This window comes from Eretmochelys imbricata, chromosome 26, assembly GCF_965152235.1.
Source record: "Eretmochelys imbricata isolate rEreImb1 chromosome 26, rEreImb1.hap1, whole genome shotgun sequence".
Taxonomy (NCBI): domain Eukaryota; kingdom Metazoa; phylum Chordata; order Testudines; family Cheloniidae; genus Eretmochelys; species Eretmochelys imbricata.
This window is the reverse complement of record NC_135597.1, coordinates 13,354,477-13,382,471: the sequence shown is the minus strand read 5'-3', so window position 1 is coordinate 13,382,471 and position 27,995 is coordinate 13,354,477. Positions and strand designations below refer to the sequence as shown.

General features: G+C 50.3%; 1 protein-coding gene across 1 annotated transcript in view; it reads left to right on the top strand.

Moving 5' to 3' along the window:
- Window positions 1-27,995, top strand: part of LOC144257659 (glycerol-3-phosphate acyltransferase 2, mitochondrial-like) — a 145,887-nt gene that overhangs the window by 26,481 nt on the left and 91,411 nt on the right. The window contains exon 3 of the mRNA XM_077805709.1: window positions 12,863-12,977. Coding sequence (XP_077661835.1) covers window positions 12,944-12,977 — 34 coding nt within the window. The 5' untranslated portion in view covers window positions 12,863-12,943. The remainder of the gene's footprint in view (window positions 1-12,862; window positions 12,978-27,995) is intronic.

Genomic DNA, 27,995 nt, shown 5'->3' with positions numbered 1-27,995 from the left:
TTGCAGCTAGCGAGGGATGTTCAGAGTAACAAGAAGGGTTTCTTCAGGTATGTTGGCAATAAGAAGAAAGCCAAGGAAAGTGTGGGCCCCTTACTGAATGAGGGAGGCAACCTAGTGACAGAGGATGTCGAAAAAGCTAATGTACTCAATGCGTTTTTTGCCTCTGTCTTCATGAACAAGGTCAGCTCCCAGACTACTGCACTGGACAGCACAGCATGGGGAGGAGGTGGCCAGCCTTCTGTGGAGAAAGAAGTGGTTCGGGACTATTTAAAAAAGCTGGATGTGCACAAGTCCATGGGGCCGGATGCGTAGCATCCGAGAGTGCTAAAGGAATTGGCGGATGTGATTGCAGAGCCATTGGCCATTATTTTTGAAAACTCATGGCAATCAGGGGAAGTCCCGGAAGATTGGAAAAAGACTAATGTAGTGCCCATCTTTAAAAAAGGGAAGAAGGATGATCCTGGGAACTGCAGGCCGGTCAGCCTCACCTCGGTCCCCGGAAATATCATGGTGCATGTCATCAAGGAATCAATTCTGAAGCACTTAGAGGAGAGGAAAGTGATCAGGAACAGTCAGCATGGATTCACCAAGGGAAAGTCATGCCTGACTGATCTAATTGCCTTCTATGATGAGATAACTGGTTCTGTGGATGAAGGAAAAGCAGTGGACGTGTTGTTCCTTGACTTTAGCAAAGCTTTTGACACTGTCTCCCACAGTATTCTTGCCAGCAAGTTAAAGAAGTATGGGCTGGATGGATGCACTACAAGGTGGGTAGAAAGTTGGCTAGATTGTCGGGCTCAACGGGTAGTGATCAATGGCTCCATGTCTAGTTGGCAGCTGGTATCAAGTGGAGTGCCCCAAGGGTCGGTCCTGGAGCCAGTTTTGTTCAATATCTTCATAAATGATCTGGAGGATGGTGTGGATTGCACCCTCAGCAAGTTTGCGGATGACACTAAACTGGGAGGAGTGGTAGATACGCTGGAGGGTAGGGATAAGATACAGAGGGACCTAGACAAATGGGAGGATTGGGCCAAAAGAAATCTGATGAGGTTCAACAAGGACAAGTGCAGGGTCCTGCACTTAGGACGGAAGAATCCAATGCACCGCTACAGACTAGGGACTGAATGGCTAGGCAGCAGTTCTACAGAAAAGGACCTAGGGGTTACGGTGGACGAGAAGCTGGATATGAGTCAACAGTGTGCCCTTGTTGCCAAGAAGGCCAATGGTATTTTCGGATGTATAAGTAGGGGCATTGCCAGCAGCTCAAGGGACGTGATTGTTCCCCTCTATTCGACATTGGTGAGGCCTCATCTGGAGTACTGTGTCCAGTTTTGGGCCCCACACTACAAGAAGGATGTGGAGAAATTGGAGAGAGTCCAGCGAAGGGCAACAAAAATGATTAGGGGTCTGGAACACATGAGTTATGAGGAGAGGCTGAGGGAACTGGGATTGTTTAGTCTACGGAAAAGAAGAATGAGGGGGGATTTGATAGCTGCTTTTAACTACCTGAAAGGTGGATCCAAAGAGGATGGATCTAAACTATTCTCAGTGATAGCAGATGACAGGACAAGGAGTAATGGTCTCAAGTTGCAGTGGGGGAGGTTTAGGTTGGATATTAGGAAAAACTTTTTCACTAGTAGGGTGGTGAAACACTGGAATGCATTACCTAGGGAGGTGGTGGAATCCCCTTCCTTAGAAGTTTGTAAGGTCAGGCTTGACAAAGCCCTGGCTGGGATGATTTAGTTGGGATTGGTCCTGCTCTGGGCTGGGGGTTGGACTAGATGGCCTCCAGAGGTCTCTTCCAACTCTGTTATTCTATGATTCTGTGGCACCTTACAGACTAACCAATTTATTTGAGCATAAACTTTCGTGATCTACAGCTCACTTCATCGGATGCATTCTGTCTGTTATTACTTGAAACCACTTAAATCCTACTTTTTATACTTAATAAAATCATTTTTGTTTGTTAGTAAACCCAGAGTAAGTGATTAATACCTGGGGGAGCAAACAGCTGGGCATATCTCTCTATCAGTGTTAGAGAGGGTGGACAATTTATGAGTTTGCCCTGTATAAGCTTTATACAGAGTAAAACGGATTTATTTGGAGTTTGGATCTCATTGGGAACCGGGTGTCTGGGTGTTGGAGATAGGTGACTGAGTGGTTTTCAGTTAAGTCTGCAGCTTTGGGGGCTTGGTTCAGACCCTGGGTCTGTGTTGCAGCAGGCTGGCATGTCTGGCTCAACAAGGCCGGGTTCTGGAGTCCCAAGCTGGAGGGAAAATGGGCTCAGAGGTAATTCCAGCACATCAGGTGATAGTCCCAAGAGGGTCTCTGTGACCGAACCCGTCACATTTTGAAAAAAACTCTTTTTCTCACTTGGCTCACAGGGCACCTGAAGAGTTACAAACATTAACATTCAAGGATAAATTACAAAACCGGCTATGGAGCCCCCCACCCCCTTTAAATATATAAATAAAGTGTATGCCATGCAATCAGGGTACAGAAACAATAGCATGTGACTTAGTTGACCAATTGTACAGTGTAACCAGCAAATCCTTTGTAACAGTAATAAGTCAAAATCTGGCAGTGGAGAATTTGCCAACAGAGAACAGGGCTAAATTCAGAGTAAATTTTTAGTAGCAAACAGGTGGATCAGCTCAATAAAATGACCCCATCATTAGGAGGTAACGCCAGCGGTTCTCAGGGGCTGTTGGGAGAGGCCAGGAGATGCATGGGGGGCAGGAAGGGGGGGATAGAGATCATTATTCTGGTCTCTGATCTTTTCCAGCCTATCTTCAGTGCCTTCGTGCCCACTTCCCAGAGCTTCCCCCGCCCCAATCTCCTGTAACAAGCCTAGTGCTCAGAAACACAGCTGTTCAAAAACACAGCTCTGTCCAAGAAATGACAACCCCAGAGTACGAACCCCCAGGCAGCCCGCTGAGGGCTGGGGCTGACTGGCACAGCTCAATCGCACGGAGCCTAGGGCACACAGGGCCCCTCGAGGTTAGCCGTAGGCTGGGCTGAGTCTCATCTCCATTCTGGGCCTTGCAGCGGCCAGGATGTGTAATGGTGAGAGGCGATGGAGATGGGTGGGGATCCAGGGGCCAGGCTGGGAGAACGCCTCACCACTGAGGCTATGTCTACACGGCAACCCGAGGTGTGATTGCAGCTCGGGTGGGTGTCGCTGTACCAGCTTTGAGATAGCTAGCCTGGGAACGATAGGAAAGCAGTGCAGATATGGCAGGGTGGGCTCGCTGCCTCTGTACCTACCCACCCACCAACTGGGGAGCCTGGATACACACCCTGGTCGCTAGCCTGTGCTGAAGTCTGACGGGGAAAGGGTTAAAATCCTCTCCCTGCCCCAGCCAGGTGGAGCCCAGCTGGAGATGATCAGCCATTTGGAGGGAATATAAAAAGGAGAGGTTGGGCTGTGTAGCTTTTCCCTGAGACAACTGAATGGCCCCTGCTTCCTAGGAGAAGATTGGGTATGAGTTCCTAGTCCCTGGCAGTTGCTGGCCTTGCTCTGGGCTCAGAGGGCACTAGGAATGGAAGGTTTCACTGATGTCAGTGGATATTTTGGCAGGCTCCTGGGCTGGGCTGAAGCATTTGGTTTGCAGGCTGTTGCTGAACTCTGGGCCCAGGGCTATAGCATCCCCCTGCTTCTATTAGTGCTGGGCCAGGACTGCCAGCTTGTGGGTGGGGAGGAGTGCTCTGCCTTGGAGTGACAAGGGGTCCCCCTCCTTGGGAGCAATGCTATCGTCCCCCACCCTTGGGATCAGCAGGGGCCCCTCCCTCTCTTAAGATAGTGGGGTGTTGCTGGCCCTCCCAACTTTTCCTAGCTATTGGGGCTACCTGTGTGGTGTGGTGGGCTGGGCTTTCTGTACTCTTGACCTCCTACTGCACACAGTAGACTCTTGGGCAGCATCAGTGGGGCCCTCTCTGAGCACTGGGCCTGGGAACCTCTCCCCAGTGAGCTGTGGGGGGCAGTTTGCTGTTGTTTTGGGCTGTTGTTTTGGGCTCCCTACAGACTCAGGCAGATGTAATGAGGTGAGTTATTGTTGAGTCCCGTTTTCATGCTCCTCTCCCAACCGTGAGGGCTAGAGCCCTATTTTTTAAAACCGCTGCCGAGTTTCTAATGCTGTCACATGACTCCAGGAGCTAGGGCCTTAAGCAGGGGCCTATAGTGCCTCAGTCTTTATCTGGCCCTGAGTATCGTATGTGTAGCTCTTCTCTTGTCCCCTGTTGTCAGTCTGTACCTTATAGCTTCTTTGGGGCAGGCACCAGCTGTGCAATGGGGTCCTGAGTGGCCTTTGGAGGCTATTGTAGTAGCAGGGTGACTGTCTTCTGCAGCTTAGGAAGCGTGTATGGGAAAACCTAGATCCTCAAGCTCCAGAGAGCTCAGTAAAAGAGCTCCAGGGACAGCAATGTGCTCTCTGAGAGCAGAGTGCTGGGGGTTGGAGGAATCCAGTAAGCAGCCTGTAACCTCAGGTTTCCAGGAACTCTGGGAGAGCATCCAAATTCCTCGAGCTCCTAGATGAGCAAGTGGGGCAAGGCTGGGGTACCTTGGCCTCTGCCAACAGCCCCCAGGTACAGGGCTAGGTAGTGGAAGGTTTTTTTATGCTGGCTGGCAGGGAGCCAGAAGCTAAGGGCTGTACCGCCCCCTCTAAGGAGGGCTGGTTCAGACCCATGTTGACTCTCTGGTCCCAGGTCTCTGGCTCCTTGCAGCATGTGTGATTAGCTACCCCAGGCGAAGGGGGTGCAGAGCATCCCCCTTCTGTGCTTGCTGTAGTGTCCATAAGGGCATGATGCAGGGCAGTTGGGACTCCCCCAGCCTCTAGGGTAGTGTGGGGGTTCGGCTCTCCAGCTGGGATGAGATGGGGACTCTGGGGTGTTTGGAGTTGGTGTGTGTGGAGGGAGATAAGTGGGGCTCTACCAAATTCATGGACCATTTTGGTCAATTTCACGGCCATAGAATTGTATAAATCATAAATTTCATGCTTTCAGCTATTTAACTCTGAAATGTCAGTGTTGTAACTGTCAGGGCCCTGACCCAAAAAAGAGGTGGGTGTGGGGGAGTTGCAAGGTTATTGTAGGGGGGGCTTGCAGTACTGCTACCCTTGCTTCTGCAGTTCTGCCCGATGCAGTGCTCCCTTCAGAGCTGGGGAGCGGTGGCTGCTGGCCGGGAGCCCAGCTCTGAAGGCAGAGCCACTGCCAGCAGCAGGGCAGAAGTCAGGGTACGGTATTGCCCCCCTTACTTCAGTGCTGCCTTCAGAGCTGGGTTCTTGGCTCTCTGGCTGCCTCGCACTGAAGTCAGCGCAGAAGTAAGAGGCGAATACCATGACCTCCCCCACAAATAACTTTGCAACCCCCCCGCAACTCCCTTTTGGGTCAGGACCCCAATTTGAGAAATGCTGGTCTCCCCTGTGAAGTCTCTACAGTATGGCGTAAAAGCACACACAAGACCAGATTTCACGGTCCGTGATGTGTTTTTCATGGCCGTGAATTTGATAGAGCCCTAGAGATGAGAGAATTCTGGATGGAGGCTTCCGATTAACCAGGAAGGGGAGGGGAATCGTTGATCTCACTCCAGCGAAGGGAGACAGCGTGAGCCCCTCTGAGGTGTCGAGCAGGGCGCACCAGGCTGTGCCCCCTGCATTACTGGGACAGGGTGGGATGGGATCCTCTGGCTGGAAGGGAATCAGGTGGCGACTGTGTTTGCAGCCACTGGCTGAATCAGCCCTAGCTCTCCGATTACAGAAGGTGGCAGTATGAATGGGGGAAGGTGGCTGCTCCCCCCACCTTCCCCTAGTAGCAGCTGTGCTGGGAACCAGGACAGCCCACGAGCTATGAGGTAGAGGGCTGCCCAGAGCTTGTGATGGGCGCCGCTTTTGCTGCTCCTATGGGTCCTGAGATGTTCTACCTCATTACATAACCTCTGAGACCGGGCTCCCCACCTGAGAGCTGGCTGCTTCTTCTGTTCCATGTGGAGCAGGTTCTGCTGAAGATCCGTATGGGAGATCGGTGGCACTAAATGAACTGCATTCCCGTCCTCGGGAGGCAGCCTGTCTTGGCCCCACTGTGCAAGTACTGTCAAACTGGGCTAGATTTGAACTGCTTACCTAGAGGGAGAGGGTTACTTAGTTATCTAGGAGTTGTCCGAGCCACTGAAATCCCATAGCAAAATACCAGGATGTCCATGATTGGTTCTGTGCCTGAGCCAGATACCATGTCAGTCAGTTGGGATAGAGGCAGCTGGCGTATGGAGCCAAAAGAAGCATCAGACAGAGGTATCGGTTCACTGTGGCATGCGAGTGGACGGACGCTAAGGATAGACCCAGTGAAGGGTAGAAATGGGACCTTTGGGCTAATTCCTCTCCCTTCGCTAGGGGGAAAAAGCATTCACTATCTGGACACAGCCTGTGTGGTGTGAAATTCTCTCCATGCTGCTTTGTTCTAGGTCTGTGGCTCTCTGCCTTTCCAGACTACTGTACCCCCTTCAGGAGTCTGATTTGTCTTGCGTACCCCCAAGTTTCTCCTCACTTAAAAATGACTTGCTTACAAAAATCAGACCTAAAAATACAGACGTGGCACAGCACACTATTACTGAAAAATTGCTTACCTTCTCATTTTGTCTATTACAGTTTAGTTTGTACTGAATTCACTAGTGTTTTTTTATGTAGCCTGTTGAACTTGGCAAATAGCTAGCTGAGATGATGTATGCCCTGGAGGACTTCTGTGTACCCCCAAGGGTAGGCATACATACCCCTGGTTGAGAACCAGGTTTCTAGGTGTATATGACCCCGCTTATGCCAGATCTTGGCAGGCGGATCAGAACTAGAGGTGGTTGAGAATATTTTTGGTCTGGTATGCCATTTTGACATGACGGACATGTTCTGCAAAATCACGCTGGGTTTGACAAAATTTTGTGTAGGGGGGAAAAGGTAAACCCCAGGATGTCTTGATGCTTTCAACATGTTTCTTTGGACTCTTTAGAACAAAAAGGGGTTGGCTTTGTAAATGACTTTCTTTTCAGATGCCCCCTTATTTTATACTTTTGTTTTAAAATTCAAGGGTCAACATTGAAACCAACAATGTGCCCCAGTTCAGGCTGAAAAAAAATCCCAATCTTGCAGCTTCTCTGGGATTTAAAAAAAAATAGAAAATTCTGTTCTGCCTGCTCTAGTCAGACCCGAGTCCCCAGATCCAAACAACCCGACTCCTTTTGCAGAAGTAGAAAATGTCCGGTCCGGATGGCCACTTTTTGTGGCTCAAGCTGATTTCCCTAGTAAAAAGCTTCTCCATTCACCTTTCTGAAGATAAGATAATCGCTGACAGACCGGTCACTAATCAAATGGCAATGATTTTATTACTCTTGTGAACTCCTGGACTCGTTAATCTTGTTAAGAGACCAAAAGTTTTTGTTTGATTTCTCGTAAAATGACTTCAGTCTTAATTAACTTCTTGTACAGAAGAAATGAGGGAAGGAGTTGAATAGGATTGTCAGTTTTCTAATTGCGCAAAACTGAACACCCTTCCCCAAGGCCCCACCCCTCCCCTCCATTGCTCGCTCTCCTCCACCCTCAGTCAATTTCACTGGGCTGGAGCAGGGGGTTGAGGTGCAGGCTCTGGGGTGAGGCCAGAAAGGAGGGGCTCTGGGCTGGGGCAGAGGGTGCAGGCTTTGAGGTGGGTCTGGGGATGAGGTGCAGGAGGGGGCTCCAGGCTGTGGCTAAGGGGTTTGGAGTGGGAGCAGGCTCCAGTTGGGGTGGGGATGAGGGGTTGGGAGTGCAGGAGGGGGCTCAGGGCTGGGGCAGGGGGTTAGGGTGTAGAGTGCAGGCTCTGGGCAGGAGTAGGGGGTTGAGGTGTGGGAGGGGCAGCTGGTTTGGGGTGCAGGGTTTGGGAGGGAGTTAGGGGGTGTGGGGGTGGGGTGGGCGGGGCTCAAGGTGCAGGCTCTGGCTAGGCCGCGCTTACCTCAGGCAGCTCCCAGTTGGTGCCACAGCAGGGCTAAGGCAGGCTGCCTCCTTGCCCTGGTTCTGCACTGCTCCAAGAAGCGGCCGGTACGTGTGGTCCCTAGGCAGAAGCACAGCCCGGTGGCTCTGCATCATGCGCGCTGCCCACATCTGCAGACATTGCTCCCATTGGCCACGGTTCCTGGCCAAAGGGAGCTGTGGAGCCGGCGCTGGGGGCGGGGGCAGCACACAGAGCTTCCCTGATCACCCCTGCAACTAGGGGCTAGACATGCTGGCTCCTTCCAGGGAGCAGCACGGAGCAAGGGCAGGCAGGGAGCCTGCCTTAGCCCCACTGGGCCGCTGACTGGACTTTTAACAACCCAGGCAGCAGTGCTGACCAGAGCTGCCAGGGTCCCTTTTCGACTGGGCCTTCTAGTCCAGAATAAGACACCTGGCAACCCTAGTTGAAAATGGATTACAGTACAGTTTTACAGCAAGTGCCCCATTGTGCTAGGTGCTGTACAAAGACAGTGAGACAAGCCCTGCCCTGAAGAGTCTAAACTAGTCGGGACATAAGATGGGAGACAGGAAGTATTATCCTTATGTTGACTGGATTAAGTGACTTGCTCAAAATCACACATAGAGCCAATTGCAGAGCTGGGGATTAAATTTAGATTTCCAGAGACTCAGTCCAGGCTTTTAACCATCCTTCCTCTCTAGTGTGTTCTGCATTCCCCATATTAGCTGGTGAAGGAGACTAGCCTACAACTGCTACCAGCTAGAGGACTCGCACCTTTAGCTCGTGTGGCAGAGACTTGTGCCGTCAGCACAGGAAGGTGCAAATTCAAACCCTGGTGATGACGTGTGGTGGCAGGTCTTACAGTGCTGAACCCAAAAACTCTGTTCTCAATGGAAGCCTCTAACATAGTCACCTTGTCATAACCTGGCCAAACACTGGTACGTGCAGGGGGCCTGATTCTCCTCTTGCTAGAGTTAATCAGTGGAGTTATACTGGTGCAAGTGAGCAGAGACTGAGGCTCAGAGCATCTATCTAACCCATCTGGTCTCTAAAAGGATCAGCGAATGGCAAGGTGTACACAGCATGCGACCACAATGAACTCTGCTGGTAGCAGGGGTGGCAGAGGAAGGACCCCAAGTTTAAAAGGCTGTGTGACCTAGTGGAAAGAGCACTGGACTGGAATATGGGAGATGTGGATGCTACTTGTCTGTTGGAACTAGTACAAGGTCAGTCTGCCCAGTGCCTCAGTTTCCCCATGTATAAAATGAGGAGTAATTGTACTGACCACCTTTGTAAAATGACTTAATCTCCAGCTAGAGCTACCTAGATATTAAAATAGCCCCTTTTCAAGTCACCGCCCTGCTCGCAAAGACAAGCCAGTGGTGAACTTTTCTGTGGCAGCACTTTTACCTTTGTCTCTTAAACGATCGTGCCTACCTCACGCCATTAGGTCGAAAACAACCAGTTGTGCCCTCAAGCAGCATACCAGCCCAGCCCAAGTAAGAGCAGTGCAGCAAAAGGTTGGTGCTAAAAATTCAGTGACTCACTCTATTTCTGTCTGCAGAGCCCTGATCGGGCCCTGGCGGCTGCAAATGGAGTGGAGGTGGCTAAGATCCAGTCTCAGGATAACTGCGGCTTTGCTCCTAAAGCCAAGCCCCCTCCAGCGAGTGAGCTTTGAGTTCTCTCTTCCCACCCCCGCAGGCACAGTTAAACAGCACAGTAATAGCTCCTTGGGTTTGACCTAAGTAATGTCCCTGATGTCTGGGAGCTGTGAAATGTCATTATCTTTGCAGGTAATTTCCCGTTTTTCCTAGGCAGCTTTGCTCTCCCAGACAGCAGAGACCAGAGAATCAAATTAGCCTGCTTCTTATGCTCCCCTTGTCTAGGTTTTGAGGACCTGCTCTAGTCTTGGTTTTCAAATATGAGGCAGTTTGTTAGAGGAGAGAGGGTACGGATAATGGGTGGAGGGGTTGGGGAGGAACTTCTCCCATGGGTAGTAGGTTACTCCATAAGGGTCAGACTGTCACAGGAGGACAATCTCCTGGAGAACCCTGGCAGCTACTGGGGATTGAGCCTGTGTGGGAAAATCTGACCTATTGGGGCTGCTGGCACTGTCCTCTGATGCATCTGCTGCTGGCCACTGCCCGGTACTGGGCTACATGGACCTGATCAGACCGCATATCCTTGTTTCTGACAGGCTCTGGCTGACTGGGCTACAAAGCCTATGTCAGGATAGTCCCTACTGTAGACACCACATATGATGACTGGGGTTGTTCTGCCGTGTAGGATCAACACCTCCCTTGAAAGACATTGGCTATGCCAGAGATGACTGGTACCTGCTGATAGTGCAGGGGTGGGGTGCAATGTAAAGGTTCCCCCAGAACAGCTTGAGTCATGCACCCACCCAGGCGTGTCCCCCCCGTCTTACCCTCAGCAGCCCCTCCCTGCAGCTCCTACCTGTTTGCTGCTTCTCCCTACAGATGCAGCTTGCAGCTCACCAGCTCCAGGGAGCTGAGCACAAGGGAGGGGGTCTGGCTAGCAAACCCTGGCAGAAATCAGGGGTGGGGGTGGCAGCATGTGACCCTACATGGCCCCCCACATCAGTTCTGGGCTACACCAACAGAAGCCCTGTTCTACTTCCCTAGCTGTGTCTACGCTGGGAGTCTTGTTGGCATAGTTGTGTCACCAGGGTGTGGTTTTCGCACACTTCTGACCCTCACAGCTATGCTGATGCAAATTTTTAAAGAGCTGGTTGACATGTAAAATGTACATCAACCAAGCTACATGGCTCAAGAAGAAGCTTGCCCTCATCTAGTGCCCCAGAAATGCTGACACTTCCATGACCATGGCTCTTCCATAGAGTCTTGAACTCAGATCCTAGTCATGCCACTGTTTCCTTATGTCAAATAGGGATAATATGTGATTGCCTTTGCCAAGTGTTTTGAGAGCTCTGTGTCTGTTGCAAACACTGCGATTTTCCTTTGCACGAGAAATCTTCCAGACATGAATATTTCAGGTGCGTTTCCAGCAAGCCTCAAGTTTTCTCCCCTTTTGTTGCAGTTAGGTTCTCTTGTTGCTAAATTGTATTGCTCTTTGGAGGATCAACAGTGTTTCCTTGTGGCTTGGGTGTGAAACTGAAGGTGGGATACAGTCAGAGGATTCAGCCCTCCAGAAGGTCTGTTTCCTTCTCTTTCCAAGCAGAGAATCTGCTGCTTTTCTAGCAATTAATCTTGGGAACCAGAATCTCTGCCCAGGCAGCCTGATGGTGCCTTGTAGGCACATCACAGTTCAATAACAAGTGGGCTCTGTGCCCAACACAGAGTGGAGTGTGTGTGTGTGACTGCACTACTTGGAACCAGAACTGTTCAGCTGTGTGTCATGAGCCCTATACTGCTAATGGAGATTTTCTTATCAGTGGTGCAAACAGTGTTCTGTTGAGTCACATGCCTTGGAACCTTCTGTGTTTGGACCTGCCCCAGGCAATGTGGAAGGGGGACTTAGCTGCCTCGGGAGCACCATCCTCCCCTCCCCTACTCCCCAGCTTGCAGATAGCCCTGTTTGGCCCATGCAAGTGTAGGGGGTGGGCCACAGGGTTGTGGCATCCTCCTGGGGAATACGTTGAAAAGGAGTACAGCCCGAGGCTCTACTTAGCCTCCTGGAATCCCCTCAGCACTGGGGAACGCCATTAAGGAGCCTGCCGGGGCAGTGGCAGGTAGGAGAACCCCAGGCAGCATAACTCTGGAGCTGGCCTGCCAGGGGGCCAGAGACACTTCAGAGCTTGGTGTAGAGGCACCAGGTCTCTAGTGGATCTGAGCTCCGTGGGCCCCGGGGTTGCCACACTAGCTGTGCCAGAGATCCTCACTCTCCCAACAGAAGGAATAGGGGGAGCCCTTCTGAGTTTGCCCCCCAGAACCCCCCTCCTTTTAGATTTTTTTGCTTGAGCCTGGGATGTTCTGGGCTAGAGTAACCCACACTGGGTCCAGCTTTAAGCACCCCAGATCTTGTGGCAAGTTCAGCATCTGTACCTGACACTCCACCATACTGGTATGGCCGTGTCAAGGTTCCTTCCCCACTCTGAACTCTAGGGTACAGATGTGGGGACCTGCATGAAAGACCCCCAAAGCTTAACCTAATCTGGTAAGAATAACAGTTGCCACCACCAAAGTGTTACACAAAGAACAGGGAAAGAGCCCACTTGGAAACCTCTTTCCCCTCAAAATCCCCCCAAGCCCTACACCCCCTTTCCTGGGGAAGGCTTGATTAAAAATCCTCACCAATTTGCATAGGTGAACACCAACCCAAACCCTTGAATCTTAAGAACAATGGGGAAAAAAACGATCCAGTTCTTAAAAGAAGAATTTTAATTAAAGAAAAAGTAAGAGAATCACCTCTGTAAAATCAGGATGGTAAATACCTTACAGGGTAATCTGATTCAAAACACAGAATCCCTCTAGGCAAAACCTTAAGTGACAAAGACACAAACAGGAATATCCATTCCATTCAGCACAACTTATTTTATCAGCCATTTAAACAAAACCAAATCTAAAGCGTATCTAACTAGATTGCTTACTAACTCTTTACAGGAGTTCTGACCTGCATTCCTGCTCTGGTCCTGGCAAAAGCATCACACAGACAGAGGGGATCCTTTGTTTTCCCCCCCCTCCAGCTTTGAAAGTATCTTGTCTCCTCATTGGTCATTTTGGTCAGGTGCCAGCGAGGTTCTTAGCTTCTTAACTCTTTACAGGTGAAAGGGTTTTTCCTCTGGCCAGGAGGGATTTAAAGATGTTTACCCTTCCCTTTATATTTATGACAGGCCGGGACCCACTTCTGCTTCCTCGTGACCCCTAAACACCTCATCCTTCCTGTGCAGCTCACACCACATTTTCTTCCACCTTTGCAGGTGAATTTTGTTCCTCTAGCCATGACCCAGCTGGGGCACTGGAGGTCCTGATCGTGAGAAGTGTCTGAATCAGCCAATTGCATGTGGAGGTGGCAGTTCTCCCATGTGCTCCAAGGTACAAACCCTTTCCATTGCATCTGATTTTTCAAAGACATCTAAAGATGTTTGTGATTCTGCAAAGTCTTAAATCCCCATAGATCTTTCCCAGGATTTGTTTCTCAGCATCAGCAAAACAGCTCTGTGTTTGCTCTTTTCAGGAACACCTTCCTCTTCAGAGATGCTCAACAAAGCACTCTCTTTGTGCTAACAGTTAGCATTTGCACTGCCATTCCCAGCTGGCTATCTGCTGCCCTAATTAGAGAGGGGGCCAGAGCCTCTAAGCTTGGGGGCCAGATCTGAGCATTCCCAAAGTTCAGAGCACCTAGTCACAACTTTACAGACACTGTGGGACTGAATCAAGTCCGGGATCTCTAGCACCAAGGCTGTTAAGAGTGGTCCCTCAGTCTGGTCTTTAAACATTAGATCAACCTAGCTACCTGGCTTTTTAAAAAAAATTCACACCCTGCATGACTGAATTAGGTCGACCTAACCCCCAGTGTTGACTTAGCGAGGGTGACCTCCAGCTGGAGAGGTGGGTTAGCTAGGTTGATGATGAAAGAGGTTTTTCCAGTGTAAGAAGTGCCCACCCTATGGAGTTAGGGTGGCACAGACCAGGGGGGCCCAGGGGCCATGGCCCCATTTTTAAAAGGGGGAGGGCTCTGCCCTTACAGTCAGTAAAAAGTGGAAGGATGAGCAACAGGGGAGGTTGTCAGAGAGGAGTAAGTGAGGGCGGGGCCTCGGGGAAGGGGGAGGGGCCCCGGTTTGGTCCCCCACTTTTAGGGGGCTTCCATTGCTCCTGGCACAGACATACCCTAACTCTGGGTGACTCTGTTCTGGGTGTCTGCAGTTAATCTCTCAGAGGCTTGTTTTCAGACAGCATCAAGCTCCCACCACTCCAGCCCAAATCAAATGTCCTTTCTGTGATTTGCCAAGTGCCCATTGCTGACCAGAGGGCAGGGCAGGGGTGTCTGGTTTTGTGCAGGTAGAAAGTTGGCAACCCTCGTGTACACATGCTGGTCATCAATTAGAATTGAACCTGGGCCTTTTCACAGCCAAAAGCAGCCGCTGCTCCCCCTTCAACAGAAGGTCTCTCCTTGAACTGGGAGATGGTTGGTTGCTGGGACCAACCACTAGACAGAGGTGTGATTATGTGCCCTGAAAGCCTGATCCGAAACCCAGCGAAGTCCCATGGGTGTCTTTCCATTGAACGCATTGGGGTTTGGGCCAGGCCCTAGAGCCACAGTGCATCTGAATCCTTGCACACGATAAGCCTTAGGAATCTGTCTCTAAAGCATGTAGTAGCTTTTCCTTATGCTGCTGAGAGTCCACAGGCAAGGGCAGTACCAGGGACCCATGTTAATAAGTTATTAACCTGCAAGAACAGGTGGGTGCTGACCTAGTCTTCAGTGCCATAAGTCTCGTTTCTATCACCTGCCAATCCCCTCTGTTACCAGGGAGAGTTATGTCCTCTCAAACTGCACCTGGCCGGAACATCGATACTGATCAATAGCAGGAGGGTGATGGAAACTCAATTAACTTTTAAGACTCTTTACAATTGGGGCAACACAAAGCCCTGGTCTGATCCCTACCATAGGATCAAAATTAAGCCTGCTTAATGCAAACCAGCTCAGTTCTCTAACTGAAATCCAGAGGGAACAGCTGCCTTTTAAACTTCTCTATAGTGCCCAACTTAAACACTTTAATTTTTTATTTTTTGTTATGCCACTTGAGACCCCTTACAGATGCCTGACTTGTCAGAGGATCAATTCTCAGCCCTTTCTAAAAGTTGGGCCCCTGGGGGGGGGGCGATCCTCAGGCATCTAAAATCACTAGGTGGCTTTGACAATTTAGACCCTAGTCTTTCAGTTCAGTCACTGTCTGAAAGTTTTATTCCCCCCATGACTCAAGCTGAGGGGATGGCTTTCATGGTAGGACCCTTCTTCAGAAGCGATTTGAAATCTGCTCCGGTTTCTGCTCTTGGATGAGACCATCTGCCTCACTGCTTGCCTGAAGCAGATGTGCTCGCTCACTGGGTTTAATTTTTCTATTGTGTTTTGCCTTGGGTGGCCCTGGGAGTTCGTAATTCTTGGAAGAGACACATGCAGAGTATTATAACAAAGTGCTTTGCAAACCTTTGTTAAACCTCACGGTGCCCCTATGAGTCAGGGAGCCGAGGCTGGCTTTAAATGGCTTTCCCTAAAGTCATCTAGCAAATTAGACCAGATCAGAAACTGAACCCTCAACTCCTGTGTGTGATCTAACTTGGTGATGCTAATTCACTAATTTAATTGTAGCTTGTTTGAGTGGTTAATACTCAAATGCAGCCAGCTCTGGGGAGGGACGGGGCTATGGGTGGTAGAGTGAGATAAGGGAGGATTTGGGGGCTAATGAGGAAGCAGAGCAGGGGAGAACTCCCGAGGTCTACAACCCACTCTGATCTACTGCTGAGTTCTGGGCTGCATTCCTTATGTAGCCTGTCTCTGTTAGGAGTACTCAGCCTGGCCAGCGGAGAGCCTGCAAGGGCAGGAGTATATGTTGGTAGTGGGGTAGGCTGCAGTAGAGAGATGAGGGGGCTTGGAGTTCTGTGTGGCATCATGGGAGGTCCTGCCACCCCCAGTGTTCAAAAATCCTAAGACTGGGCCCCTGAGATCATTAGAAGCATCCAAGCTCTGTTTTTAATGCGTGTTCTTATTTTGAGCTTTTTAGGGAGTGCTTGAGTTTTGTTCGCAAGCTTGTCTCCATAACCACAAGGCCAGAAATGTTTTTAAAATGAAAGCTGAGATTCTCTCAATCACATGGCTCCAGGAGCTGGGGCTTTAAGAAAAATCTCCAAATAGCAGAAGGCTTGTGAGAAAGCAGCAGCCCTAGGGTCAGGAGATGTGGAAGCTCTTTTCTGTTGGAACGAACATTGGAAAGCTGCTGTGCTGCTAAGGGTTACCTGGATCACACCTTTACTAGGTGTTCATGTTGAGCTAGAGATGCCAAGCTAAGCCCTCAACTTCCTAGAACTCTATTGGTGAGGGGAATGTGGGTCAAAGGATGAGCTAAGATTGGGGTGTCTAGTCAGGCCCTGCTGATGACCAATTTGGGTTGTGGTGGATAATCTGCTGATCAAGCGCTCCCAATGTGATGCTGTAGCCAAAAACTTAAAAGGCTACTGAGATTCATTGGCTGAATAAACAGCAGAATCTGGAGTTGGAGTAGATGGGATTCCAATCACAAGTGACTAGGACAAAGGGAATAGCCTGTCTCCTGTCCTGGTGTCAACAGTTCAAGGATGTCGATAAATCAGAGGGGGGTCAAAAAGAGCCATGAGAATGATTAAAGGATTGGCGCATACCTGATTTCTAGTGACTGAGTTCCTGGAGTCTCTTTAGCTTAACAAAGAAGGTTAAAGGGTAGCTTGATCTGTTTAAGTACCTACATGAGGAAGAAATATTTTATAATCGGCTCTGCAGTCTAGCAGACCAAGGTATAACAAGATCCAATGGCTGGTAGATGACATTAGGCACATTCAGGCTGGAAATAAGTGCACATTTTAAAAAACTACTTATTTTGGAAGCTTGAACAAGTTTACAAATCCCTGCAAATGATTGTTTTGTTTGATATTTACAATCCTTTAAAACAAAATCTGTTGTAAGATATGGTCGTTGGAGCTTTCTGTTTAACAGGGTGTTACCATATTAGAGCGATCATCCTTACAACACCTATGTTGTCGCTAGTGACTTAAATTGAGTGAAATCACTATATACACTTTTAACAGACCAGGTAGGTCTGAAAAATGTTAGTCTTAAAAATATATATATAAAAAAATTGGACAGGAGTACTGGTTCTTTGGCAGGTGAATGTACTTTGTCCGAGTACCGAATAAAAGGGAACAAAGTATCTACCTGTCCTGTCTATTTTGCTTGGTACATAAATGGTGTTAATTTTTCCATCATCTCCCATAACCATCGAGAAATAGCTCAAAAAAGTTGGGCTCTTTTTTTGGATGAGGCTACCAGTACCTGAGCAGCTACTAGCAGATGAGAAATGAATGCTTTGTTTCCTGTTGTAAGGCCACTTTTACCAGGAAGACCCAAGAGGATTACCAAAGGATCATTTTAGTAATAAAATCCAACAATTTGTGCTCTTTGGTTACAGATTGCCTTCCAATACACTGACTGGACATGTCCACCATATATGCATAGTCTCCCCTCTCAGCATAGCTTATCCCCCATTCAGTCTCTCTCTGGTTTTTAACTTGACTGGTGCAAGGTACCATTTAAAACTGTATCTTTTAAGAAATGTTTTTATTGTGCCTTAGGCAGTGGTTTCTGATCCTTTTTTGTAGCTCAAACCAGGGTGTTATATATGGGCACTTTTTTATTAGGAAAGCAGTCTGCAAGGATTGATATAAACTTGTTTGTTTCCTAAAGGACCAGATGCTGTTGTTTCCGTTAAAGTTAGCTTTCTGTATAGAGTAGGTTTCTGGGAAGTTGAGGAACAAAATGCCTGACTTGAAAGTACTGGTACCAGGGCATGTTGGGCCAGGTCAGGTTAGTTTTGATCTTCAAGTTAAAATTTCTTTACTGACTAGCTGGCAATAAGGTGCAAATTTTAACTGGGAGGGTTATTAAGCATTGGAACAATTCACCAAGGGTTGCAGCGACTTCTCCATCACTGGCAGTCTTGAAATTCAGATTGAACTACTAAAGCATATCTCTTAAAAAAACATCCACTCAGGAATTAATCCAGGGAAGTTCTCTGGCCTGTTATTCAGGAGGTCAGACTAGATGATCACTAGTCTTTTCTGGCCTTGGACTCTATCAAGAGAAACAGACTTTGCTCTGTCTTTTGATTGGTACCTGGAGGGGGAAAACTCCTTCAGCAGGTGGCTTCTTTCTTGTTCTTAAAGTAGAATACACAATCTGCTAAAGGCAGGATGACCCAGAGGCTTGAGAGTATGGTGTTAAACTAGATAACAGCTGTCTGTTTTCTGGGCACCTTAAGGCCTCAGTTACCTCTCTGGTGGTATAAATTGCCTCTTATGTTAGTGTAACTTGGGTGTAAGGGATCTTTATGCTGCCAGAGTGGTGAGAACCAGGCCCTGAATCTCCAAGATTTCTATCTGCAGAGAAAGGCAGCAATTTTGTATCCTGCTCCCTGCGGACTGTCGCAGAGGAGACGTGCCCCTTGTGCTCACTCATGGAGACTTTTCTGGGGGCCCTGTTCTAAAATAAAAGGCAAAATACCTGGCTGCTTTAAGTGGACGGAGAAGAGCAGAAATTATGGCTGTGAGGACAGGCTGGCCTTAATGAAAAGGTGATGGGTTAAAGAGAACTCTCCACTTATGGAAACAGAAGGATTCTGATTCAATGAAAATGAACAGAGGATGTGGAAAAAGCTAATGTACTCAATGTTTTTTGCCTCTGTCTTCACTAACAAGGTCAGCTCCCAGACTGCTGCACTGGGCAGCACAGCATGGGGAGGGGGTGACCAGCCCTCTATGGAGAAAGAAGTGGTTCAGGACTATTTAGAAAAGCTGGATGAGCACAAGTCCATGGGGCCAGATGCACTGCATCTGAATGCTAAAGGAGTTGGCAGATGTGATTGCAGAGCCATTGGCCATTATCTTTGAAAACTCATGGCGATCGGGGGAGGTCCCGGATGACTGGAAAAAGGCTAATGTAGTGCCCATCTTTAAAAAAGGAAAGGAGGAGGATCTGGGGAACTACAGGCCAGTCAGCCTCACCTCAGTCCCTGGAAAAATCATGGAGCAGGTCCTCAAGGAATCAATTCTGAAGCACTTAGAGGAGAGGAAAGTGATCAGGAACAGCCAGCATGGATTCACCAAGGGAAAGTCATGCCTGACTAATTTAATTGCCTTCTATGATGAGGTAACTGGCTCTGTGGATGAGGGGAAAGCAGTGGACCTGTTCCTTGACTTTAGCAAAGCTTTTGATACGGACTCACAGTATTCTTGCCAGCAAGTTGAAGTCTGGGCTGGATGAATGGATTATAAAGTGGATAGAAAGCTGGCTAGATTGTCGGGCCCAACGGGTAGTGATCAATGGCTCCATGTCTAGTTGGCAGCCGGTGTCAAGTGGAGTGCCCCAAGGGTCAGTCCTGGGGCTGGTTTTGTTCAATATCTTCATAAATGATCTGGAGGATGGTGTGGATTGCACTCTCAGCAAGTTTGCAGATGACACTAAACTGGGAGGAGAGGTAGATACGCTGGAGGGTAGGGATAGGATACAGAGGGACCTAGACAAATTGGAGGATTGGGCCAAAAGAAATCTGAGGTTCAACAAAGACAAGTGCAGAGTCCTGCACTTAGGATGGAAGAATCCCATGCACCGCTACAGACCAGGGACTGAATGGCTCGGCAGCAGTTCTGCAGAAAAGGACCTAGGGGTTACGGTGGACAAGAAGCTGGATATGAGTCAACAGTGTGCCCTTGTTGCCAAGAAGGCCAATGGCATTTTGGGATGTATAAGTAGGGGCATGGCCAGCAGATCGAGGGATGTGATCGTTCCCCTCTACTCGACATTGGTGAGGCCTCATCTGGAGTACTGTGTCCAGTTTTGGGCCCCACCCTACAAGAAGGATGTGGAAAAATTGGAGAGAGTCCAGCGAAGGGCAACAAAAATGTTTAGGGGACTGGAACACGAGTTATGAGGAGAGGCTGAGGGAACTGGGGATGTTCAGTCTGCAGAAGAGAAGAATGAGGGGGGATTTGATAGCTGCTTTCAACTACCTGAAGGGGGGTTCCAAAGAGGATGGAGCTCGGCTGTTCTCAGTGGTGGCAGATGACAGAAGAGGGAGCAATGGTCTCAAGTTGCACTGGGGGAGGTTTAGGTTGGATATTAGGAAACTTTTTCACTAGGAGGGTGGTGAAACACTGGAATGCATTACCTAGGGAGGTGGTGGAACCTCCTTCCTTAGAAGTTTTTAAGGTCAGGCTTGACATGGGATGATTTAGTTGGGGATTGGTCCTGCTTTGAGCAGGGGGTTGGACTAGATGACCTCCTGAGGTCCCTTCCAACCCTGATATTCTGATTCTGTGAAGGTGAATGAAGTGTGTCAAAGCAAGACAGTCTGGCTACTAAATTCACGGCAGCCAAGTCTTTCAGGAGCTCTGGGGACTCTGGCTTTGCATCTGGCTTTTGCTTTGGAAGGATGGTCCAGTGGTTAGGGTGTTACCCTGGGTTGTGGGGAACCTGGGTTTGATTCCCTGCTCTTCCATATACTCCTAGTGACCTTGGGTCTCTGTGCCTGTTTGTTTGTTACCTGTACAACAGGGCTAAGAGCACTGGTGTGAGGGTACATACACTAATGCTTATGCTGTGCTCAGGTACTGAAGTACTTCAGATGAATAGCCAGGATATTATCTGTTCAGTGTTGGGGAGGGAGGGGATGGTCCCAGGTTGGGGCTTGATACAGGAATCAGTGGCTGAAATCCTCTGGCCTGTGTCAGACTAGATGATCCCAATGGTCCTTTCCTGGCCTTAGTCTGTGAAATCTGCCCTGGGCACTAACCCTATCCAGCTCCCTACAAGATCTGACCACAGTTCTATAGCCTGGGTGTGGTCTACTGAATGTGGATGAAGTCTGCTCTGGTCTCCTGTGCTGATACATCGCATCTTGTCCGGCAGAGCAGCTGGGCTAAGCAGCTCCCCTCCCTTTGCTGCTCATTCCTGCAGTAGAGGAGCCGAACAGCAAGTCTAAGCTCTCACCAGGTGAAGCCGTCCACTGCTGTGAACCCCTGGGATTTTCAATCTCATGATTGTCTGGAATGCAGGAGGAGGGGGTTGCACTGGTTCATCCTCTGCTTTAACCCAGCACCGAGGGGGGGGCCAAGCAACATTTGGGTACCACGGGGATGAGAGATTACAGGGGGGTGGGGTAGGTGAGGGCCTAGCTACAGCGTTGTTTCCTCTTTGCTCACAGCCCCTGCTGGGTCACCAAGTGCCTGGGGAGTGGGTGGCTGGGAATAATCAGGCCTATCTGGCGAGATCTCCCTGCTTTTGGTTCTTTTCTACCCCTGGTCTTCGACATTCTCAGCTGGAAGGCAGCTGACCAGTCACAGGGTGGGGCTGGGTCAACCCCCCCCATTTAAAGGTCAAGCCACCTGCCCAGATACCATGCTGCTGACCTTCTATGACATGTCCATCCTCCCCTTTGCGGCCCTGGTCCCTCTTACTCAACCATATTCCTGCCCCCCATTCTCCTTCCTGTGCACCTCATTTCATGGCCCCTCTCCTAAAAACAACCCTCCTCTCCCACCTGCCTTGGATTAATGTGCCTATATTCTGCTGAAGGCTAAAGGGTGCAAGCACCCACTGTTAAATCCCATATGGATAGGGTACGGATCTGGTCCTGTCTTCAGTCTCTGGGCGTTCATGCTCTCTCATGCGCGTCGCCTCTGTGAGGTGAGGTACAATCATCCCTGTCTTGCAGCTGAACCGCAGAAATACTAGGCAACTTGCTCAAGGCCACATAAAGTCTGTGGCGGAGCTGGGATTTGAACCTTTGTCTCCAGGTAGCGCCCTAGCCACCGGGCCATCCATCTGGTCTGTCTTGATGTGGGGGGCAGCGTGGCACTAGCAGATGGTGCTCTGATCTGAGAACAGGATTATAAATGCATGGGAATGACCCGGCGAACCCCCTTTCGCTCCCTCGCATGGAGGAAGGCTTGAAATGGCTTCCATTGTATTACTGGACCTGCTATTGCTTCCCAAGCAAGGGGGGATCCTGCCTCTCATCCCTCGCTTTGGAGTGTGTGGACCTCTGACAGCTGTGTCCCTGGGTGCCCAGCCACTGGAGGAAAGGACACTCCAGGGCACAGACTAGTGAGCGGGATTGTGGGGTGGGGAACAGGTCAGGAAGGCCAGAGACAAACCCAGGGTTCAGCAGTGCAGCCAGTGTTAATGTAGCCAGAGTAGATAGAAAATATCCTGCCTGTATGGTGCACCATCTTATCTCATCCCACCTGGGGGCCATCTGCTCACTCTGGCATGCTTGCTTTGCCTCTGTCCTTCAGTAGCTTCCTGCTCCCATCCGTGGGACAGCAAGGTGGCCTGACCTGTCATTCAGCCAGGATCTCCTGCATTTAAGCCAAAGTCCATGCCCCATTCTCCAGGTCACCCTGCCTCAGTTTCCCCTTCCATGAAAGGGGAATAGGGCTTGCCTCTGTCTCAGGGGAGGGAAGGAGGAAGAGCTAGTTCAGGGGTCAAACGTGTTCTGCTGGATGGGCACAGCCAGATTGTGCAGGACCCTCCGCTTTTATGTTTTCCCCTTTTCTTCCTTAAATGACAGTTTCTAGTTTCACGGTCCTGGAACAGACTCTGCTTTGCCTTCCTGAGTCTGCTGCCAGCTTGAAATGCTGGCTTGCACAGGTGGGAATACCCACCTCCGTATTCATCTCATTGGAGAGCCAACTAAAATGGGAACATCACCTGTGCCCGTTGCATTGCTGATCATTTTAGCAGATGGGAAGGGAGTGGGAATTGGGGGGGGGGGGGGTGTGAGGAGAGAGGATGGGGAAGGGAGACACAGGACAGAAATCTCCCAGTTGGAGGGGGTCGTACTTTTCCACTGAGTTGCACTGAAGGTGACAGTAAGGTGCTTGATACCTAATAGTAACTAGGGGGTTAATTACAGCGTAAAGGCTGGATTCTACCCCTGACCTTTTTGCTAACTTCCTCGGGCATTTTGCTGGGGATGGAGGGCGAGGAGCGTGGACTCCTAAATGTATGCCCCACCTCATCACTAAAAGTGAAATTATCCCTCTATCCCTGAATGAATTTGGCCCTTTTTAGCTAATGGATCGTTGATTAAGCACGTGGCTGAGTGAAAGCCCGGTGGTGGTGGTGTAACTAGAGAGCTGTGACTCATGGGATCATTACAGTGACAGCTGGGAAAGGACCACAGGGTCAGCTATCTCCATCCTGCTGTCAGGGGCCGGCCTATAGGATATTCCCTAGGGCTTTGTCCTGCAGTAATCCGACCAACACTTCCGCCCCTTCCCTTGGGCGAATCCTCTCCCCTCTAGTAGATGCTGCAATGGAGAAGCTTGGCTGGATGCTCCGCCTGAGCTTCCCTTAATTTCCTATCCTCCCCCACTTTCTCACCCTAAATTCCTCTTCCCGCTCTACAGCAGCCCCCTCCCTCTGCTGGAGGAAGGTGGTTGTATCCCCACCGTAGGCGTTGCACCCACCCTACACCGCTGGAGTTGGCGTTGTGTGATAGAGCACAGATCAGGGCACAGAACACAGACCGCATGATACCAAAGGGATCAGCTTGAACCCTGGTGTTATGCCCAGGTGCATTCAGCCCAGCGAGATTCATGGGGCAGCGGTTAGAACAGCCCTGCTGCTGCTTGTCCTGTTTTCCCATGGGCTGAGTACGGCTGCCCAGGCAGGCCTGAGGCCCAGGTCTAGCTCTGCCAGAGGCCGGGCTCTCCTGGGTAAGGCTGGGGCACAGGCGGGAATGTGACACGGGGGGGTAAGGTGCCTGCATTGCTCCTGCTCTCGGGATGAGTAGATCTAGCTGTCAATCGGGTGTCTCTTTGACCCTACGAGCTGCACTGCTAATCCCTCTCCACGCAGGCTGTAAATATGTGAGAACGAAGGCTCGGCATGCCTTTCCCTTCCATCAACGTGCCAGCTCCGGGATCTCAGCAGCCAGTGAGATCAGAATCCAGCCCCCAACGTTACAGGGTGGAAGGTGTGGATGGACTGAAATAAGACGGCTGTGGAAATTCCTCCCTCTGCTGGAGTCTTTCCTGGATGAGCGTCCACCTGAAGAGTGAGCAGAGTAATTTTATCCCTCTGTAGTGAGCCTGGGCAATTGCTCCATGGAGCTGAGCTCACTCCAGATGCTGCTCTCGTGGGTGAGAGGGTGTTGCTTCTGGGGCCAGACCTTGGGTGAAACTGGCACCACAGTCTCCCCTTCCCCCATCCTGTGGGGATAAGCCGAATTCAATCCAGCACCTTCCCAAACTCTACATTCCCAGTTGGGCCGCCCGCCCGCTTAGCTCCGGCTGAATGGGAGCTGTGCAATTCTCGTTCCGTGGTCTGTCCCTGGATGGTTGATTTCCCCACCGTACCCACGCAGGCAAATGACGGTAGGAGGGAATAGAAGCTGCTTGAGTGCATCTTCCACCAACGCAAGCTGTAAAATGCAAGCGAACAGGCCGCTGCATCGTTTAAGGCTCCATTTGCACACCCCTCCCTGGCTTCCCTTTTTCAACCGCTGTTCCCGTTGCCCTGCCACCTGGTAGCTGATCTGGGTGAAACTCCAACTCGGCTATGCCACGTCAGGAGGTTTAAGCTCTTTGCGTCTTTAACACTGGCCTGGATCTGAGACCTTACTTGTGCATGTGGGTTTGGGGGGGGGGGAGTCCACCTGTTTTATATTACAGTAGCACCTAGCAGCGCCCTGATCCTGGAGCAGGGCCCCATTGCACTCCGTGTGGGACAAAGACACAGTCACTGCCCTCAAAGAGTTTACAGTCCAAGTACAAAACAAGAGACAGCAGGGGGTACAGACAGGGAAAGCTCAAGGAAACAAAGTGAGGCTGGTCAGTAGGATAGACAGTGAGCTCAGCGCAACAGCTGCCCATGGCTGAGATTTTTTTTTCCCCAGTCCTGGGGCTAGAAGAACCTGAAGAAGCAGGGGATTTGGGGGTGGAGGGGAGAGTAAGGGAGGAAACTTTGTAACGTTTCCTTTGCAGACACTTGTGTAAATCCTCTGCTGTGGGAACCATGGACCCAGGCCAACTGGCCTCCCCAGTGCTCTTGTGTTGAACCACCAGCTGCCGTTCCCTCATGAGCATGTGGATGAGCAAGACCCCCAGCTCTGTTTCAAAGAGGGGGCTTAACCTGGCCTTAATGGTGGTGCTGCCACTTGCTCCTCCATAATAATGCCTCGCTCTCCTATCGTACTTCTCCTCTTGACTTCTTTTCACGACTGCAGGGCCTCGGACGCCTGGTTAGGGAGCAGGATCTCGATGTGCTTTGCAGAGGAGGTCCGAATCCCCCAGCTGTAAAACAGGCAGGGGGAGCTTGAGGCACCCAGAGGTACAGTGACTTGCCCAAGGTCACCCACTAGGCCAGTGCCAGAGCCAGGCGTTAAACCCAGGTCTCCTGAATCCTATCTGGTCCCTTTCCACTCTGAGGAGTGAGGCGAAGCCTTCACCCATGCTCCACCCCCTCACCCTGGCAGCTTCGGCAGCTGTCCATGCTGTTCCCGTTTCCACTATTTTCAGCTTTAAGGGAGGAGGGGTTATGATAGAAGATTATGGTTGGAAGAGACCTCAGGAGGTCATCTAGTCCAACCCCCTGCTCAAAGTAGGACCAACACCAACTAAATCATACCAACCAGGGCTTTATCAAGCCAGGCCTTAAACCTCTAAGGATGGAAGATGTTCTGACAGAACAAGGAGTAATGGTCTCAAGTTGCAGTGGGGGAGGTTTAGGTTGGATATTAGTGAAAAACTTTTTCACTAGGAGGGTGGTGAAACATTGGAATGTGTTACCTAGGGAGGTGGTGGAATCTCCTTCCTTAGATATTTTTAAGGTCAGGCTTGACAAAGCCCTGGCTGGGATGATTTAACTGGGAATTGGTCCTGCTTCGAGCAGGGGGTTGGACTAGATGACCTCCTGAGGTCCCTTCCAACCCTGATATTCTATGGCGATTCCACTACCTCCCTCGGTAACCCATTCCAGTGCTTCACCACCCTCCTAGTGAAATAGTGTTTCCTAATATCCAACCTAGACCTCCCCCGCTGCAACTTGAGACCATTACTCCTTGTTCTGTCATCTGCCACTACTGAGAACAGCTGAGCTCCATCCTCTTTGGAACCCCCTTTCAGGTAGTTGAAAGCAGCTATCAAATCCCTCCTCACTCTTTTCTTCTGCAGACTAAATAACCCCAGTTCCCTCAGCCTCTCCTAGTAAGTCATGTGCCCCTGCCCCCTAATTATTTCCATTGCCCTCCACTGGACTCTTTCCAATTTGTTCACATCCCTTCTGTAGTGGGGGGCCCAAAACTGGATGCAGTACTCCAGATGAGGCCTCACCAGTGCCAAATAGAGGGGAACGATCATGTCCCTCAATCTGCTGGCAGTGCTCCTACATATACAGCCCAATATGCTGTTGGCCTTCGTGGCATCAAGGGCACACTGCTGACTCATATCCAGCTTCTCATCCACTGTAATCCCCAGTGAAGAACTGCTGTTCAGCCAGTCGGTCCCCAGCCTGTAGCGGTGCATGGGATTCTTCCATCCTAAGTGCAGGACTCTGCATTTGTCCTTGTTGAACCTCATCAGATTTCTTTTGGTCCAATCCTCCAATTTGTCTAGGTCCCTCTGGACCCTATCCCTATCCTCCAGCATATCTACCTCTTTCCTCCCCCCACCCACCCAAGTTTAGTATCTGTGAACTTGCTGAGGGTGCAATTAATCCCATCATCCAGATCCTTGATAAAGATATTGCACAAAACCGGCCCCAGGACCAACCCCTGGGGCACTCCGCTTGATACTGGCTGCCAACTAGACATCGGTTCACCCCTGTGCTGACCCAGGAAGGCAGTTTGTACCTTCCCAATGCAGGGGCTGGCTCAGCCAGGGTAGCCCTAGGCTAGGCCTTTGCTTCAAAGATCCCCATGGGGCTTTACAGCGGTGCAGAATAGGCAGGCTGTAAGAATACCCCACCCTACTCTGTCGTGGGCTCCTGCAGCAGAGCTGGGCATGCAGGGGCTGCAGTCTTTTGGCTAGGGTCATTTCTCATGGCTGCCATGACCTCCACTGCGGCCATATCGCACTGATGCAGCATGGAAAGCAAACAAGCAAGCGCCAACTGGGTGCTGAGTTGAGTTACTGGAGTTCAGCCCTTTTAAGGCCACAGTTTCTGCCCATGCCTGCTCAGCTGGGAGCCAAAGGCTGCTGAAGTCTCTCCCTGCTCTGTTTCTTTCCTGGGTCTGGCTCATTGCTGGAGCTGGGGCAGTTTCCAGAGTGATTCATCATTGCAGAGCTGTCTGTGCTAAGTGTGGCCAAATCTCCGGCTATGGGAGCGCTTGTATGCTGGGAGACAGGTCTCATTAGTGAGAGACAAGCTGAGAATTTATTTCTTTTTCTCTGTGGCTTTGGCCAGAGCTGCCTGGGAATGAAAGGCTGGCCCAATCCCGGGGCTCGAATTCAGCAACGCTCTCATTATGAATCCAAATTGACTCCTGACTCATCCAGACCCAGAGTTATCTCAGTCTGCCTTTGTGTAAATTGTTTACATCTGGACATAGGCACTGGGGAGGCAGAGGGGAGAGATTAATTGAGAAGAAATATTAATTGCTAGTTTTGAATCGAGGGCCCCTTCCCGCTCCCATCAAAGGCAGGGGCAGTTGATCAAGTCCAAGGCTTTGTCTATACAGAAACTTGACCCGTTTAGTTAAACTGGTGTAACTGCTGCAGTGGAGGCTCTTAAGCTGGTTTGGGACTGGCTTGCATTGAGCTGGGAAACTCTGGGAGTGGGCAGCTTGCTAGATTCCTAAATCGCTGATTCAAATTCTGCCCTGGGCCTAGAAGCTGAACAACCATCAAGTGCTCTTAGCGGAGATGAAATTTTTGCCGGTTCTCAGCCTTCATTCCATTGGGCAGGTCCAGACTCAGGCAAGCCCCTGCTGCAGCCGGCAGTAACTTGCTCCAGTCTCAGCAGGGAGACCAAGGTTGAATGGGGCCTGGAGACCGAGCAGCTTTCTCTCCGTTAGCGGCCTAGTCTCCTGTTCGGGGCTGGAAGAGAAGATGCAGCAGAAGCTTGCCCTGCTGCTGTGGGAGCTGAGGCTCCAGAACGGCCACTTAGTGGGAGGCTGGGTATTGCGCTGGCATGCCGGAGATGCGAGTTCTAGCCCTGGTACTGCCTTGGACACATCTGTGCCTCGACTTCTGTCTATTTCGGTGGTAAATAGATCCTGGCTCTTGCTGGGCAGCACCCAATACAGTGGGGCCAGATCTCAGCGGGGGTGGCTAGCTGCCACCAATGCAATCATCTGGCAC